General features: G+C 42.6%; 1 protein-coding gene across 2 annotated transcripts in view; it reads right to left on the bottom strand.

The window, feature by feature from the left end:
- The window catches only part of LOC138520916 (cytochrome P450 2A6-like), a 368045-nt gene extending 352660 nt beyond the window's left edge, over window positions 1-15385 (bottom strand). For both annotated transcript variants that reach the window (XM_069633343.1, XM_069633344.1), the window contains exon 1: window positions 15141-15385. In XM_069633343.1, the coding sequence (XP_069489444.1) occupies window positions 15141-15338 (198 nt within the window). In that variant the 5' untranslated portion in view covers window positions 15339-15385. The remainder of the gene's footprint in view (window positions 1-15140) is intronic.
- Window positions 15386-18205: the final 2820 nt, after the last annotated feature.

Here is an 18205-nt window from a genome sequence, read left to right as displayed (position 1 = left end):
TCTCTGTTTTCTGCTTCCAGCCATATAGAAAATCCTAGAGAAGTACATTGCAAACACATTCAGCTCAACAAATGGTTTTCAGAAATACTCCCTAATAAGGTTGAGGATGTGCGGGAAGCATGCGATGTGTATTGAGTTTGGATATAGATGTTTTAGAACAGGTTTTTATGCCTTAAGCATGTAAGCAGCATTGTCCATGTTGAAGCACAGAACATTTTGGAATGCAATGTCATAGTCAGTGAGAACCCTCACAAGTGCCTCTGCAACTGTGGCATGGTTACACTGCGCTAGGAACACTGTGTCAGCAAGGTATGTGTGTATTCTTTGACTGCCATCCATCATCTGAACTGCTCCAAATAATATATTGAGGACACAGCGTCCTTCAACATCTGGTGTCTTATCGAATTTGACACATATGTCTTGATTTTTCAGTTTCTCCTTGAGGTCAATTTTGGCCTGCATTTATCTTTCAGGCAGGTACCTCTACTGGAGCTGGTGACTTCCAGGCATGGTGCCACCATTGCAGACTTTGTTATGAAGGAACCTGCGCAACACAGGGTGGTTGCTCTTGCTTAACGGGATATTTAAAGCTGTGCACACATTGATCCAGTCAATGATTAGATATTGATTGGCTGCCCTAGCAGCTGCAATTTTGCCAGAGCTTGAGGTAACAGTAGTTTGCCGGGGATGTTTTGAGGATGAGTGAGTTTCAGCATCATCTACACAATGCTTTGTGTGCTTTGGTGAGTGCATGTGCATATGAACAGTTTATTTTCGGACATGGTCTACAGCTACATTAGATGCAGAGCAAAACATGACTCCAACATCTGTATACATTACCTTGCTGTACTATTTTGCCCTGTCAGCTGCACTTATCTAGGTGGCCAAATGGAAGCAATTCTTCTAGGCTTCAACGGTTGCAAGAATTTCTCCACTGTGTGCACTTGACTGTGCTAGAAGCCTCCTGCTGCAATGTGGTGCTCTCCTTCCCGCTTGACCTGTCTGGAAAAAGTCTGCTGTGTTGTCAGATGCAGTGGTGTTTTCTCTGATGTACACATCCCTCTCCTTAGCTCAGGGACGGCAAAATATGTTCCTGGTGGAATACAGAACAAAGAGGTATCCTTGCTAGCCTGAACATTACATACTTTTTCAAGCAGAAAACAATTGATCAATCTCCCTTGCTGCTCCATCGGAGTATGCAGACTGTTGGAGCAGCCAGGGATGCACAAAAAATTGCATTATGAACACTGCATTCTCATTGCTCAAATGGAAAACAAATTTGTTTCCAAGTAACATCCAACAGACTATGTGGGTGCCTTTTTTTGATATGTTTGTGGAGTGAATGATTAATAGTTGAGAATGCTGGAGGTCAACCATAACTACTTGATTAATTACTTTAACTCTTAAAAATGCCCAAAACCCCAACCAGCAATGATCTGCACATGACCCTTGACATCCCGCCTGTCCACTGTGGCATGGAAGAATAACCTGCTAACTGGTATTTGCTCTCTGGCACTCTTCTTTAACCGGGAAGTGTTCATTGTCTACTGTAAAAAGTACAATTGGAACATGTTGGCAGTCTCACTACACAGCAATATATCTAAATTCATGACAGCATTAGTATATCACACATGTTAAAAGCTGCATTTCAATTCCAGACTTAATTCCCCCCACATCCCTATGGTCATTCCCAACCACTTCCTTCTACCCAGAGCACATCCTCCTGGAATCGCTTTGAGCTAACTTTATCAAGCATTAGCATCAAACTGTGAGCCCAAAGTGCCTGTCAGCGTTTTTTCAAAGCAGTCTTCTGAGTTAATGAATTTTGCCACTCGATTTATAAGTGCTATTAGTGTCCTTCACTGAAGTCCTGCTAAAAACAAGCATTTGCAGATCCAATGGTATTGACTTGTTTTTAACACAACTGTGTATAGGAATTGCCAGGTACTGCTATTAGTTGGTAAATTCAAGGCCTTTGTCAGTGAAGAACATTTGTGTCCTGTTTGGTCTGGCCACGCTCTGTAGGACAGCCACGTTGAGTCACCACAGCCTAACATGTTTGGGTGTGGGGGTGGGGGGGCTAGAGCCCGATCTGCTCCATGGAAATGGTGCTGCACCACTGCTTCCTGCAGACATGTGAAAAGCAAATAAACAGAGGGGCTTGAATTCAAAGGTGTCAACCCTGGTTCCCACCTTGAATTGAAGCCCCTTGGTTAATTTGCTTTTTGCTCGTCCTATGACCTCAGGAGCAAGGGGTTTACAGGACCAATTCTACCTTTCTCCATGGAAGTTACAGGGTAGGAAGCCACGAGGCTCAAAACACAGGGGCAATGCAGTGTCAGAAAGATAGAGGCCACAAGACTCCCCCTAGCCATTAAAGGTACAAATAGCCTCAACCAAACCCACCAACCGCACCCTGACAATTCTAATCTCTTTGAATTTGCCCCAGTCACCATCACTCAGGTTGAAGCAATAATTGCCAGCCTCAAACCGTCAAAGTGTCAAGGGGACATCTGTCTTGCCTCCTTCATCAAAGAAGGAGCCAAAGACTTTGCCCCTTTCATCACCACTCTCATTAACACTTCCTTCCCAACATGCCCTGTACCGAAGAATTTCAAGGACGCCTGGGTGAAACCGTTGATCAAAAAACCCACACTAGACCCAAGCATTCCAACTAATTATCGCCCGATAACCATCGTCCCCCTCCTTCTAAAAATCCTTGATAAAGCAGCCTACATTGAAATCCAGAACCACCTCGAAACTCACAACCTTCTAGGCTTCCGCCAATCAGGCTTCAGACCTAGACACAGCACTGAGACAGCCCTCTCGATCTGAAGATCCAAATGGATGAGGCCAAAGATAAAGGCATCCATCCCTCCTCCTACTCCTTGATCTCTCGGCGGCTTTCGACTTGGTCGACCATAACATCTTAACCACACATCTAACATCCTCTGCCTCCTTCTCACCAAATGCAGCCAAATGGGTCCAATCCTTCTTTGCCGAAAGATCCATGAGGGTCTTCTCAGACAGTGCTTCTGCAGACCCCTCACCTATCACGTGCAGAGTTCCCCAAGGCTCATGCGCCTCCCCCACCCTTTATAACATCTTTAGTAAGATGTTATTCAACCTACTTGACGACATGAAAGTCCTTTACACCTACGCTGATGATGCACAGATCCTCATCGCGCCCACAGGCTCACATGAAAAAGACTCTTCCCATCTCAATGAAATCTACAGCAAGATTCAAGACTGGATGGCGAAGCACAGGCTTTGTCTATACGATGACAAAACCAAGCTCTTACTCATTGGCTTTAAACAGCGCCTCAATAAACTCGGCCCAAAATACAATTCTTTCAACATCGATGCAAACCTTTTCAAGGTTTCCAATAATGCCGAAACACTGGGTGTCTACCCCGACTCCACCCTGACTCTATCTAGACAGCTTAACACCACGGCTTCTGCCGCTGCCTACACCACCAAACTAATAATGGCCGGTATACCCTTTTTATCCACTCAAAGTTGTATTATATTAGCAAGAGCATTGATACCCTCCAAACTTGACTACTGTAACTCCCTATATCTAGGCACTAGTAAATAAAACATACACAAACTACACATTTTACAAAATAATGCCCTTAGGGCAGCCCTCAACATCCCAAGCACGGACCACATATCACATGCTAGACAGACTGCCAACTGGCTCCCTATAAAAGACAGAATCACCTTCAGATCCTTCATGATCACCCACAAATGCCTCAACAATACCGCTCCAAAGTACCTTGCCGACAAATTCTGCACCAGGACATCCGCCAGACCCACCAGACTAACTATGCTCACTGCCCCAATATCCCCAAATACAGACTCCAGAAATCAGGCAGCACCAGTTTCCCAGTCCTAGTGGCAAAAACATGGAAATCTATGCCCCCATCACTGAGAGACGAACACTCTTTCCTTGCCTTCCACTTCAAAGTCAAAGCAATGCTCTCTTCCTCAACCCACCTCAAATAAAACATCTAATACTCACTCCATCCACCTTCAACTGTATATACCTGCATATTGTTCTCATTGTTCCCACTATATTTAATTGTGTAAATTACTTTATCACTGTATCTAATTCTTAACTGTAACCAGCACCACGAAACATGCCTGTAAATGTCTGTATTTTCTGTAACTGTACATGTATTTAACCTCTCCACAAGAACAAGCGCCCAGCTACCTCAGGGTTCAGCGCGCTATATGAGCAAATAAAACAAAAAATAAATAGCTATAACTACGAATGTCAGAGAAAGCATAAAGTAAAAGGCACAGAAAGGTGTAATGAAAACACCTTAATGGCCTGTGTGGGTGCTCTTGGGACAGATTGGTGGACAGGACAGTGCTTACCCAATGGCTATGAGCTGTCACCAACTGTCAGCTCGGCGGGGCAGGCACGCACGTGATGCACCTGGAATGTGCCTGTGGGCACAGCCAATGACTGTGCATCTCCCAGTGTGGCCCTCCTCGAGTTCCAGCCCTGCAACGTGAGCATGCAGCGCAGGGGAGGTGTTAACCCTCGAGCTGCTGCAATCGGCAGCTGTGCTGTGTTTGCTATAGATCATGAAATGAGCGTGAAATGGACACATAAGCTAAAGTGTCTTTTTTGTGCTCATTTAAAGATTTATAGCGGCCATAGCGGGAAAAGGCAAATTTTTCAGTTATTTTGCAAATCGCCAAATCGCCATAAGCTGAATGTTCTGCTATATATATTATAGGCTGGTGGTTGCCGCCATATAGTTAGGCGATACTTATGAGCCATAGGAAATTTGAACATTTGAATCGTAATATTTTTTGACATGCAGGACGGATTTGGCTGACATTTTCCAAACAATGTGTTTGTCACGGGCCCCCCAGACTACACCTTTTGGGAAAGATTTGTAAAAAAAAAAGAAAAAGTTATTAGGAACCAAAAAAGCCCTGCTTTTCCGGCCTACTCCCATTCATTTTCCCATAGAGAAAAAGTTACATTTTGGGTGAGCCGAAGTGCAAAAAACGATTGGTGGATTTGGACCAAATGAGAAGCAACTTAGGCATGAAGCATTGACTCAGTTTCCGGGACAGGTTTGAGGTGAATCCATCCAGGAGTTTTAAAAATATTCCATGGGGAAGGGGTGCCCAGGCTCCCCAAAAAATTGCTTTATCTCAACTGGTGCTTTGCAGCAGAGAGGCAAATGGAAACTGCCATGTATTCCCAAAATTCCATTGCTTAAAACTTCTGACTTGCTGGATGGATTTGGATGAACTTTTACAACCACACATTTTGGGCACAATATGTTAAAAAAATGAAAATGTTTATTAAGCAAACAAAAATGCATTTTGTTTTCAGACTACTTCCATTTATTTTGCCATAGAGAAAAAGTGAAGTTTTTGAACAGCCGCAGCGTGAAAACTGCTGTTCAGATTTGGAGCAAATAAGAAAAATGTGGGTCCAAAGCATAGACTTAATGTCCTTCACTGGTTTCGGGGTACATCCATCCTGCAGTTTTTTAATATTGAAAGAGACATGGGGTGCTTAAAAACATAATTTATTTTATTTTTAAATGTGTTCATTGCTATTTTGCATACTAGCACAGCATATGTACAATTCTTAGTAAAGACAGAATACAATATGTTTATGTAACAGAGTCAGCATAATATCAAGTAAGAGTGTGACATACTAGCACCTGAAATAATCCCTAATGGAACAAAAAGCAACAAGAAAGGAAGAAAAATAGCTTTGCAGCAGAGAGACTGAGAGGGTTTTCAGAAGACAAAAGATGACTTTTTTTGTTGCTTGATGTGAGCAATTTATGCGATAATAACGGGAGAAGGCAAAAATTAAAGAACTCAAAACGCTAAAGGATGCCATCATGGTTTTGAATGAAATTGAATGTCTAGTAACCTTTGAGACTTCAACTTCAGAACGAGACTCAAAACTCTTATGATTATGTAGTCACTCCTAGAGGAACACTGATTGTTTTGAACAACAGCGCTTAAATGGCCTGGCCATAGGCGCTTTATGAATACCAATACTAATACCAATAGCAATACCAATTACATCAGAAAGGAGTGGGAAAGAGGACAACATGTGTAGCTCAGGATTTGGAGGTGGGTTGGGGAGCCAGTTATGGCTCGAACATTTTCAATTTATCTGGGGAAGACGCGAGAATTTCACAAGATTGCCATGGCAAAGCAGCAAGATGTGCTCAGAAATAAATGTGGGTCACACGAAATGATGAGTGATGGCAGTAATGGGAGACGGTTAGGGAGGGAAACAGCAGTTGAGTGGAGTGAGAGGACCTAAGAAAAGAAGGGGGACACATGTTGAGAGCCTGTGAGGACATGGAAGACTTTTTAATTCAGAACACTTTTTCCCATTATAACTGGAATCTGTGAACCATTGATCTACCCAGGAATTTCTGCTAGTAGAAATGATTACTTTGAAATTATCGCCGGAATAAGGAGTTACAAAGAAAAGGTTTAACATCTGCAGCACCTACATCTACTGGGCAGGGGACAATGGGTAGTTGGTCAAAAATGAATGGTGTGACATGGCCAGTAGCCATGGCTAGTGGGCTCAAAAGAAAGCTATTGGGGCAATATGTACAGACGCCATGGCCGAAGGCGTGCTAGTGAGATCTCAAGAAACTTTGCAACATGTACAGAGGCCATGACTGTAGGCAGTGGCCACTGGCCACTGCCAAAAGCTATGGTACTGGACCCAAAAGAAAACTATTGGTACAACATGTACAGTGGGCATGTCCAAAGACCATGGCTAGTGAGACCTCAAGAAACTATGCAACATGTTGGGCCACGGCCACTGGCCATGGCTGAAGGCCATGTCTAATGGGCTCAAAAGAAAACTATTGGTGCAACATGTACAGTGGCCACAGCCAAAGGCCATGGCTAGTTGACCTTGAGGAAACTATACTATGACAACTTTTGAAATTCAATGAAAAACCATACGTTAAGAGTGAGTTAAGGTAATCAGACTGAACACAACAAAACCTCTGAAATTCAGCTCTCGCAATTCCAGCAGGTCCACATTAACTATGCACCCCTTGTTACTCAGGGTAGGACCACAGTTATGCTATCACTAATTACATCATACCATTTCCTGACCCATCAGCAGCACACATATTGCCCCCATCCACACAATGCTTTACCGAAGAAGAATCTGACCACAAGGTAAGCCCTGCTGGGCTCCCCATACCTTGTTTGGAGGATCGACTCCTTTCTATCACGGCCACCACTACCCCTGCCTCACATCATTTGATCTGCCTCCTCAACCGGCGGATTGACCGCACAACCACCATATGGAGCCCAACATTGGGAGCTGGCCGGCAAATCCGGCTCCCTCCGAAGGTCCACTACAAAGGCCTGTGTCTCCTGTGTGGGCCTGTATGGACATGGTCGGACAGTATCCTTACACTTCGCCGCATCTGTCCATCACACCCTACCAAGTGAACCTGTCTCCAGAGTACCACAGCTTCATGTCCACCTACTCCCTGACACCCTCTACCCAGCCATCAACCCTACAACTCACCAAGCCCCTGAACAGCTGCCTCCAGGGTCCTACCATCTACGGGAACCACCTCTAGTTAAGCAACCTCAGCCTGTTACAAGTATGCACATCAACTCTGACCACATTACTGACTGCAGCTGCTCTCCAGACAGTCCTCCTTCTTACATACACTTTTCCCTGTGCGCCACCCTCACCAGGTAACCAGCTCCCTAACCCAACCCTGTGCTGTGCCCTCCGGGCCATCACAAGCCACCTCTTCATGTTGCCTTATCACCCAAAATCAGTGCAGCCCCACCTCACCCCATTTCCCCCTCCCCTTCCACTCTCCAGGCTCAACATCACCACCCCTGGCAATCAGTACACCCTGCCCAAACGTGTCAATGTTCTACCCCATTGCACACTCATCAACCACCCCACAACACTTCCCTCCATTGCCCACCAGTCACTGCCACCCACCTCAATGCATTATCCATCATATGTAACCACACATTGCACCACCAAAGACTAACCTACCTAGGTTATGGAACAGGACCCTTAGCTGACCCACCACATGCAACAACCTATCAGCCGCAGGTTTTACCAGGCTCAACCACCTATCGGCTTGCACCACTGCTCCCATCCCACCTAACATACTACACCTTACTCCCCCTCTCATCACCAGAAGCCCCCAGCACTCACCACATAGCCACCCTCAACTGCACACTCATTAACACTAGATCTCTATGCGCCCATGCCACCCGTATCCATGACCTAATTGACGAATACCACCAGGACCTAATCACTGTCAAGGAATCCTGGCTCCACAAAACAGCTGGCTCACAACTTTCACTTGCCATCCCACCAGACTACGCAATTCTTCAGGTAGACCATTCCTTTGCACCAGGAGGTGGGGTAGCCATTATTCCTAAATCATCTCTGCCCCTCAGAGAGATCCCTACTCCTCCATTACTGGCTATGAAATCATGCATATTAAACTGGCCTTTAATCCACAAACCACTATCAATCTCCTCCTCATATACAGACATCCCAACACATAAAGGTCCCCCGATCATGACCTGCTGCTCCAGGTCACCTCTTGCATCAAACCACCACCAAGCTAATACTCCTATAAGACTTCAATCTGGGCTACAGTGACCCCTCAGACTCTAAAGCCACAGCCCTTGTTAAAACTCTCCAACAGGTCTCTGTGCTCACCCACACTAAAGGCTGCACCCTAGACTGGGTTCCCTCCCTCAATACTACTGCCAATGTTGTGGCCACCAGCCCACTCTCCTGGATGGACCATGACCTATTTGAATTCCAACTATCACAACTCCTCCCCCTCCCACTCCACACTCCAGTCTCCCAGCCGTCCAAAGTACTAGCCCATCATACCAGGAAACTCACAGAGGAACGTCTCGCTCTCACTCTCAAACAGTCTTTAACCGCCTACCATCTCAGTGATAATTCCCCAGGGACTCGTAGCACACCACAACCACGTCCTTCAATTCACCTCAGACATGCCCTACTTAAAACCAAAACCTTTAAGCCAGGGAGACAAGGCAACACATGGTCCTCAGACAAACTCATCTCCCTCCACAGACAAAAACCAGCAGCCGCACATTCCTGGAGTAAACCCCAGTCCAGGCAACCTCAAAGTGTTTAACGCCTCAGCCAAAACGTACAAAAACACACCACTAAGGACCAAATATAACTCTTACATCAGGATTGCTGATGTCAACTCTAAACCTAGAGAACTCTTCACCATCCTCAAGGAGCTTGAGAACCCTGTTCCCATACCTACCCTATTCTGCAAGGACCGAGATTGGTGCTCATCCATCCAAGCTGCACTCACAGACAAAATCAACAAACTGAGAGATAGAAATCTCCACCAAAATGCTCCAACTGGCCCTGAAACCCGCTTACACTAATACATTACCATCCGCCCAGCTATCACCCCCACCACAGTCATTCAACTTCTCCCCAGCCTTCGCAGCTGAAGTGACCACAACCATCCAATCTCTCAAACCTTCCAACTGCAGGGGCGACATATTCCCAGCCCACATCATCAAAACCTGAGTCACCACCCTGGCCCCCACTATCACTGACTTTAATAATGCATCATTCTTTTCCATCTCAGTTCCCACCTGCCTTAAAGCAGCCTGACTCATGCTTCTCCTCACAAAACCATCCCTAGGCTCCACCACCCCCCACCAACAACCACCCAATCCCCACGGTTCCCCTTCCTTCTGAAATTACTAGATTGAGTGGCCTGCACCGAGGTACAAGCATTCCTTGAACAGCATCTCCAAATAGGGTCCCATCAATCAGGATTCTGACCCAAGTACAGTGCAGACATAGCCCTCTGAGACCCGAAAATCCAATTGAACAGCATCAAAGATTTAGGTCATCTAGCCGTTCTACTCCTCCTTGACATACCAGCTGCATTTCACCTGGTCGACCATGACATACTCTGCCAGTAACTTCCCATCAAGTTCCACTTCTCCAATGTTGCTGCCTAATGGATAAAGTCATTCTCAATGACCATACTTCGAAGGGTGCGTTCTCGAGACATAGGCGCAGACCCCATCCGGGTCCCACTTAAAGTACCCCAAAGCTCCTGCATCTCACTGACATTTATACCAAACATTAGTTTGACCACCTCAACACTCTTAGTATCCCTTACACCAATTTTACGGATGACACTCAGATCCTTCTTCCCAACACAGGAAATTACATTACTGACTCTGACAGCATAAATCACCTCTATGACATTATCCAAGTCTGGATGGCCTCCCACAATATCTGTCTCAACGTTGAAAAAGCAGAACTGCTCATTGTGGGCTCTCCCACCCACCTCAATAACCTAGACCTCACTTACACCTCTTTCCGGCACCACCATCAGTGTCTAAAAACATGTTGAGACCCTAGGTCTCCTCCTTGATGCAGAACTCACAATGACTAAACAAGTCAATTACCTGGCATTCGACCACAGTCTTCACTGCCAAGCATATCATGTTAAATAGACAGTTCCTGTCTTCAGAAAATTGCCTGACACTTGCAAGAGCCATAATAGGCAGTAAACTGGACTGTTGCAATGCTTTACTAGCGGGTACCTCCCATAAGAACCTTAACAAGCTCCAGCTCATAAAAAACAAAGCCCTGAGAGCAGCCCTGGGGATCAGACATTCTGACCATATCTCCGCGACCACACATCACGTGCATTGGCTTGCATTGTGTTCAAAATCTTGACCACTGCTCAACGATGTGTATACAAATATACTGCTTGCTACCTCATTCTGTGTATTTCTATCAAACCTGTGGTGCACTCACTATGATCCTCCTCCACGCTCACATTGCATAGGCCAAGATTAAAATAAAAATGAGGAGACACAGCCAGATTTCTTGTCACTGCGCCCAAGATGTGGAACTCTCCCCCCTGCATCCGCAACAAACCTTCATACACAATATTCAGAGAGTTTGCCAAAAATCTGGATGTTCAACAAATATGACTAAATGATATTCTGCCGACCGAGCAAAAGCCACAACCATGACCAAGTCAGCTTAATCAGCTATATATTTTCTTCTTTATCCCTGTCTGTACCTGTTCCCTCTCCCCAGGATGTGTAAAAACACAGTGATACCTCATCTGGGCATTACAGAAATATAGCAAATAAATAAATAAATACATAAATACATAAATGATATCACTGATAACATCTCCGATGGCATCAGTAATGACATCCTGCATGACATCACCGTTGAGATCAATAATTACATCATATATGACATTATTGATTATATAAATTAGAATATCTTTGTTCACCCCTTTTGGTACATATTTTATTTTATTATACTTAACAATAACAACATAACATGGAACAATACACTGATAGAAAAGTGTCATATGATTAAGTGTGGAGCATTAATTTGTAATGCTTATCAACTAAAATAAAAATATGTAACATTATACAAATGGTTTGAATTTCATGTATTAGTAAGCAATTTGCATTATTTGATTCTATACTATCACAATGTACACGGCACATACTTTCTATTACATATGATAATTTTTATTTGATAAAACTTGTCATTTAGAAAATAATGTGTTCATGCGAGGAAAATTGTACATTTAAATGTGTACATTTACTATGTTCACAACACTTACTATTAAACATGTGTCTAGCTTTTCTTATTTTTTTTACTAGTACATATATTTATTAAATTATGTTTGAAATACCTGAAATATATTTAGCTGAATCAGGTACTTTACCTGAAATGAAGTATTGTAATTGTGGTTAATATACAAAAAAACAGTTACTTATACTACATAATTACATTTATAGAAAAGTAAAGAAGATTAGAAGGTAAATATTTAATTATATACATGGCAGTTGGATTGCTAATATTTTAGTCATTTCTTTTTAGAATAAATTATGAATTTGTATTCCAATATAACAGATTGCATTCCAAAGTAAGTAATACTTGTATACTACTCTTCATTGTAATAATGTATGTATGCACTTACAATTGTGCATTGTATACTACATATAAAGAAAGAAAGGCAAAATATAATGTACTGTGTAAGTATGAAATATGCATATATTTTATGTAACAGAACAGAATTGTCATATTTCTAAATGTAATTAATCATACCAGTAATATCAATGTTGTCATGTATGATGTCATTACTATCGCCACCAGTGATGCCATCAGTGATGTCATGTGTGATGTAATTAGTGTCCATGGCTAGTGAGCCCCAATGAATCCTATGGGTGCAATATATACAGTGGCCAAGGCCGAAGAGCATGCCTAGTTAGCCGTAAAGGAATATGAGAATCATAGTTCTGCTACTTCACAGCCTTCAGCCGTGGCCACTGGTCATGGCTATGGCCATGGCTAGTGAGGCCCATAGAAAGCTAGTAGTGCAACATGGACATTGGCAAAGGTCATAGATAATTACCATGGCTGAATGCCATAGCTAGTGGGTCCCAAAGAAACCTATTGATGCCATATGTACAGTGACCATGGCCAAAGGACATGGCTAGTGAGCCCCAAACAAAATTGGTCCAACATGTAACAGTGGTCACGACCGAAGGCCATGGACAGTGGTCATGGGCATAGGCCATGGCTAGTGTGCCACAAAGAATGCTATTGGTGCAACATGGACAGTGGCCTAGGCTGAAGGTCATGGTCAGTGGCCATGGCCAAAGGCCATTGCTAGTGGTTCCAAGGGAACCAACTGTTGCAATGTTTACAGTGGCCATGAATAAAGGCCATGGCTAGTGGGCCCAAAGAAAACTATTGGTGCAACAGGTGCAGTGGCCATGGCTGAAGGCCATGGCTACTGGGTCCCAATAATACAATTAGTGCAACATGTTCAGTGACCATGGCCGAAGGCCATTTCTATTGGCTCCTGAAAGATCTACAGTATAACAAAACTCTTGGAATTCAGTGGATAACTTTAGCTAAGAAAGAGTTAAAGGATCAGATTTAACAACAAAAATACATAGCAACAAAACCTTTGGAATTCACAGAAAAAAAACTTTAGTTTGAAAACAGTTTAGTTGAACCATACACTGCCACAAGACCTTTCAAATTCGGTGAAAATTCCTTGGTTAAAGAGGCACGTTACAGTGAAAATGTAACACAACAAAATCCTTGAAATTTGGCAGACAATTTAGGCAAAGCCACCTTACCTACTCTCCCCTTTTGCACAACGTATGACCACAATGATGACATCAGAGATTGTGTTACTGATGACATCACTGGTGACATCATGGCATCATTGATTACATCACTGATGATATCAGACATAACATCATATATGACTTGACTGATAAAAGCACTGATTACATTAATTACATTTTCAACTTTTAGGACTATTTTACACATGTTTGCTGTAAGAGTGTGTGTCTTAAACACATGTGTCATAAGATCATACAACATAAGTGAGAGTTGTATGTGTGTCATAAGCGCATGTGTTGAAAGACTGTGGCATAAGGCATATGAGCATATACATTTTGCATAAGAATCTGTACATTGTTTCTGAGTATGTGTCATAATGGCATAACAGCATGTGGTGTAACTGTTTGTGTCATAAGAGTGTGTGGTAAGAATGTGTTACATGTGTGTGTGTGTTGTAGGAGATATGTCATAGGAGTATGTATGATACGAGTGTTTGTCATAGGCATGTGTACCACAAGAGTGTGTGTCAGAAGAGCATGTGTTGTAGGAGAAAGTACCATACATGTAAGTGTTGTAAAAGCATCTGTCTGTCATCAGAGCGTGTGTCATAAGAGTATGTGTCATAGTGTTGACTGTTGCAAGGCATATGAGCATGTACATGTTCATTTTCTTTAACAGCAATACATTGATTCTGAGCATGGTCAATGTACCTATCCTACATGTACGTGCACATTCTGTACATTCATTCTAAGCGTAAGTAATGTGCAAACTCTACATGTACATTTTGTGCAGAAGCAGTACATTAATTCTGAGTGTGTATCATTGTGGCACAACCACACATTGCATACATGTATTTGTCATAAGTGTATGTTGTTTATTTTATTTTAGTATACATTAGCTAATTAAGGCGTTTTATACTTATTAGGCATCCCATAATCATCATGCATTATTTTGAAACCAATTATTTAACATCTATTGAGCATCATAAAACACAATTATACAACACCTATACATTTCATACATTTTTTTTAAAGAATCACAGTGTTTCTAATTAAAATGTAAGTAAGAGCATGTGTGGTAAGACTGTCTATCATTTGTGTCATGTATTATTCACCTCCTAAGCATATGAAAACTCACATTAAAGTGAGCTTCACCTTTGATATGTGTTTTGAATATGACTGGAGGAGTGTATGAGTTCTGCACTTCGTACATCCATGCAATTTACATCTCCTGAAAACGATTGACTTGGATGGGAGCTTTCAGACGTATATCAGTGCGCATTTACAAAATGTTCATCCCCACTCGTACGTGTACAATTTGGATATAAAATGTACATTAATTTTGCTCCTGTATTATATGCATCTTATATATATAAAAGTGAGCTGCAACTTTGATGTGAATGTTCAATATGCCTGAGGGGCTCAAATAAGATTTACATTGTGTACATGTGCAAAGGTTAAATCTTCTATAGACTCTTGTACGCATATGAAAACTGACATCAAAGTGAGTCCTGAATTTGATTTGAGTTTCTGATGTACAGTAGCGTACATTACACCCATTTAGAGAGCATCCACTGACTGCCCCTCTGACTTGGGACCACTAGTGTTCACATCCCAATTTCTTATTGTGCTTTTCTAATTGTCTGTGTTCTCCCCAGTTATTTGTACACTGTAACCTTTTGACTGGGTATTTTCACAAGTGTCACGTGACAGTCTGTCAACTTCTGGTGAATGACACTTATCTGTGTATTGCATACAGCCTGTCATTTCTGTCCCTTGGAATATCCATAGCGTATCAGTAGCGTACATTGCACCCATTAAAATAAATGCAACAATCATATTTAGGTTGAAAAAATTTACCACTTTCAAATTTGTGCTGATGAAAGAACATAGAAGCAGGCACCACGTTGCACGGACTGGACAGATAAACTCACCGTCTTGAGTGATTTCAGCAAATTACTCGGCCTGATCTGATGCAGGTTCCCTATGAGGGGAAGAGGAGCTGGTCCTGGAGGCAGGCGACTGCTTTCACCATGGCGTGTCCAGGCCCACAGAAGGAGCAGGCAGAACATGAGGAGAAGAAGGTATACAGTCACATTGGCGCCAAGAGCTAGTGTCGCAGGCTGCAGCATTATGCGCGCGTCCCGTGCTCTGAATACAATCTGCCTGTAATGGCGGTGTCAGGCACTCTACTGTACACAGGCTGCTCGGCACACAACTGTTGATGCAATTTCTTAGGGTGGTATTTGACCTGATCCGTTTCCAGTGCCTTTGGAAGAATGTTGCCAATTGGCAAGAAGTAATGTTTAACTCTGGCACACAAGGTTTGTTTCTGGGGAGACCTGTCCTTGTACTTTGAATTGCGGGCTTGGCGTCCAGTCAAACTTCAGTTTTTTTTGGGACAAACGTCCTATGATTTCTGCATTCACGAAACATGTTGAAGTATTTTTAAACCACTAAAGAACCTCCTTATGAATGGGTTAATCCAGTCAGTCCCATCATAGTTGTCCCATAAATCTGTGTAGTTGTTGTTCCATCATTATTGGCAAATTACACAATTAAATGTCAGCATGAGTTTGCCCTCTAGAATGTGTACCTATGCTGGTTAAGGCATGTACATTTGTTCTTTGAAGCTTGGTAAATCTGTATCACCCAGTTGTCCTTTATACTTAAATGTAAGTTCAGGTAAACTAGTGGTAGAAACATTGTTAAAAGCAGGAGAGAGAGAGAGAGAGAGAGAGAGAGAGAGAGCAGATTACGAGAGTAGCAGATTAGATATACTCTCTACTTATTACGGTTAGATAGCTCACTCATTTCTATGCATACAATTCTGCTGTATGTTTTGTCCCAAGCTTGACGCAGCCTTGTCCATTGGTCACCCAGATCCGACCGAGTGATTAAGTTCACATCATTTACAGGACTGTTATAATTATGCATATCCCTCTTTATGGACAGTATTCAGGTAAGCTGTTTTTATGTTCCTTTTCACCACACTGGGGCGCATTACGGACGGGTTTTTAGGTAAACCTTTTTTCAAAATTCTTTCTGCCTCAATCTGTTTTCGCTCCACTCTTTCCAGAAACTGCCCCCGCTCATGAGCATTTAATGCAAACCCATGATGCATTTACGAAGAAACCGGACACAGCATTCTTTCGGCGTGCCCTGGACTCCTTCAACTTGAACTCGCTACCTTCTGCATTTTTCTGTAGGACGGTTTCAAATAACTTACACGTCACCTTGTTTTGAGGTAAGCATCATGATGAGCTTTGATATGTCCCGCTCCTCCTTACATGTCCAAGTTTTCAACAGCTTTCGGATCCTCGGTCTCCCCCGTCGTCCCTATTTTTTTATTTTTGTATTATTCTATAAAAGCATGGCCGTCACATTTGCTTCAGTACTATGCACTCTTTGGAAAAGATATTGATGAGTCCGGTTGACTTTAGAGAAAACCCCTTGGTTACCTCTCCTGGCTTTGGGTGCCCAGCCTCACAGATGAAACAATGTAATTGTCTGCTCTATAATAAAGTATATGTGGTTTATTGGCTTACTTTTCTTTTTTTCTTGCATTTGGACCCAGGCAGATCCTGATATTTGGTTGTAATATTCTATTTTTACATCCTCTTCTAGGGGCTGACCAGAGACAATCTCTTCCTGACGAAGGTAGTATATACTACTGTTCCCACCGAAACACCTGTTGTGCCGTCTACGCTTGTTTACTGTTTATGCACAGAATTTTTTCAGTCATAACAACAGCGTTAGGCATTTCACGCTAATGCCACACGATTGCTTTATTATTCACCAATAGCGGGTGGCGAAGTTCTTTCGACCAGCCTCAAACTGGAATTTACTAGCAAGGAGGATATTCAACGATTTATGGTAGATAGATAGATAGATAGATAGATAGATAGATAGATAGATAGATAGATTTATATGTATACAGATACAGAGACAAAAAGAAAGATGGATAGGCAGATAGACATATAGAAAGGTAGATAGATAGGGAGATAGCTAGGTAGATAGATAAATAGATAGATAGGTAGATAGTTAGGTAGATAGATAGACAGATAGGTAGATAGTCCAGATTTTCTTTCCCTTGGGTTCATTAAAGGACAACTGTTGCATGTGGGTTTTGGGCAGATCTCAAAGTGGCCAGATATAAACAGCTGCCACAGGTTCAGTAATCCAGTGTTTTACTCCTTGAATACCTGTGATCGACAAAGTCACTAATCATCTATGTGCTAATGGGGAAAATTAGATGATGTGGTGCTTGCACATATGTGTGGTGTGCGTGCATGTGTTTCTCTCAGATATTTGTCAGTCAATGCTGCCTGTTTAGGATCCTGGAGCAGTGGTTTGGGGGTTGAGGCTTTGTCAATGGTGTGAAGGAAAGGTTTCTAGTTTTCATACCCAAAAGATTGAATGTGTGCTGAGTGTCTTGCCCAGTTTGTATTGGTTGTGGGTTAGTCTGTTTTATGTTACATTGTGCTTCTTTTACAGTATGTGGTTTGGGACCAGAAAGTCCCAAATCACTTCCTGGGTTTGAACATACACAGCTCTGCACTAGCCTCAGCAAAGCACTGCTTTCCCGGGCAATGCATGACCATAAAAGGAATTTCTTGACCTGGCAAAACAGGAAGAAGGCTTAAGGACAAAATGGACAATGAACAAACTAAAATTCTTGTGGCACAGATAAGTTAGGAAACTAAACACAGCTAGTAGCTAAACGTGAGAAGGTTCACAAAAAATACAGTAAATATAGTAAAAATGTAACTGCTGAAATGTTTACCAAAAATAGATAACATAACAAAAACCAAAGGGAAACATAGTTTCCCACCACTGACTTCCTGAAGTACTAGTAGTTTCCCCACAACAGATGAGCAAAAAGCCAGTGATGTGAATCTGAAGGTTACACTTCACTGCTAAACGTCAGGACAAGGTGAACAACAAAAGCAAAATGTTTGGGGGTCCATGGCATATGAAGGAAACAATGCTTAGGAGA

This window comes from Ambystoma mexicanum, chromosome 13, assembly GCF_040938575.1.
Source record: "Ambystoma mexicanum isolate Mex_15411 chromosome 13, UKY_AmexF1_1, whole genome shotgun sequence".
In the NCBI taxonomy this organism is placed as follows: domain Eukaryota; kingdom Metazoa; phylum Chordata; class Amphibia; order Caudata; family Ambystomatidae; genus Ambystoma; species Ambystoma mexicanum.
The sequence above is the reverse complement of the archived record's forward strand: the minus strand, read 5'-3'. Positions and strand labels throughout refer to the sequence as shown.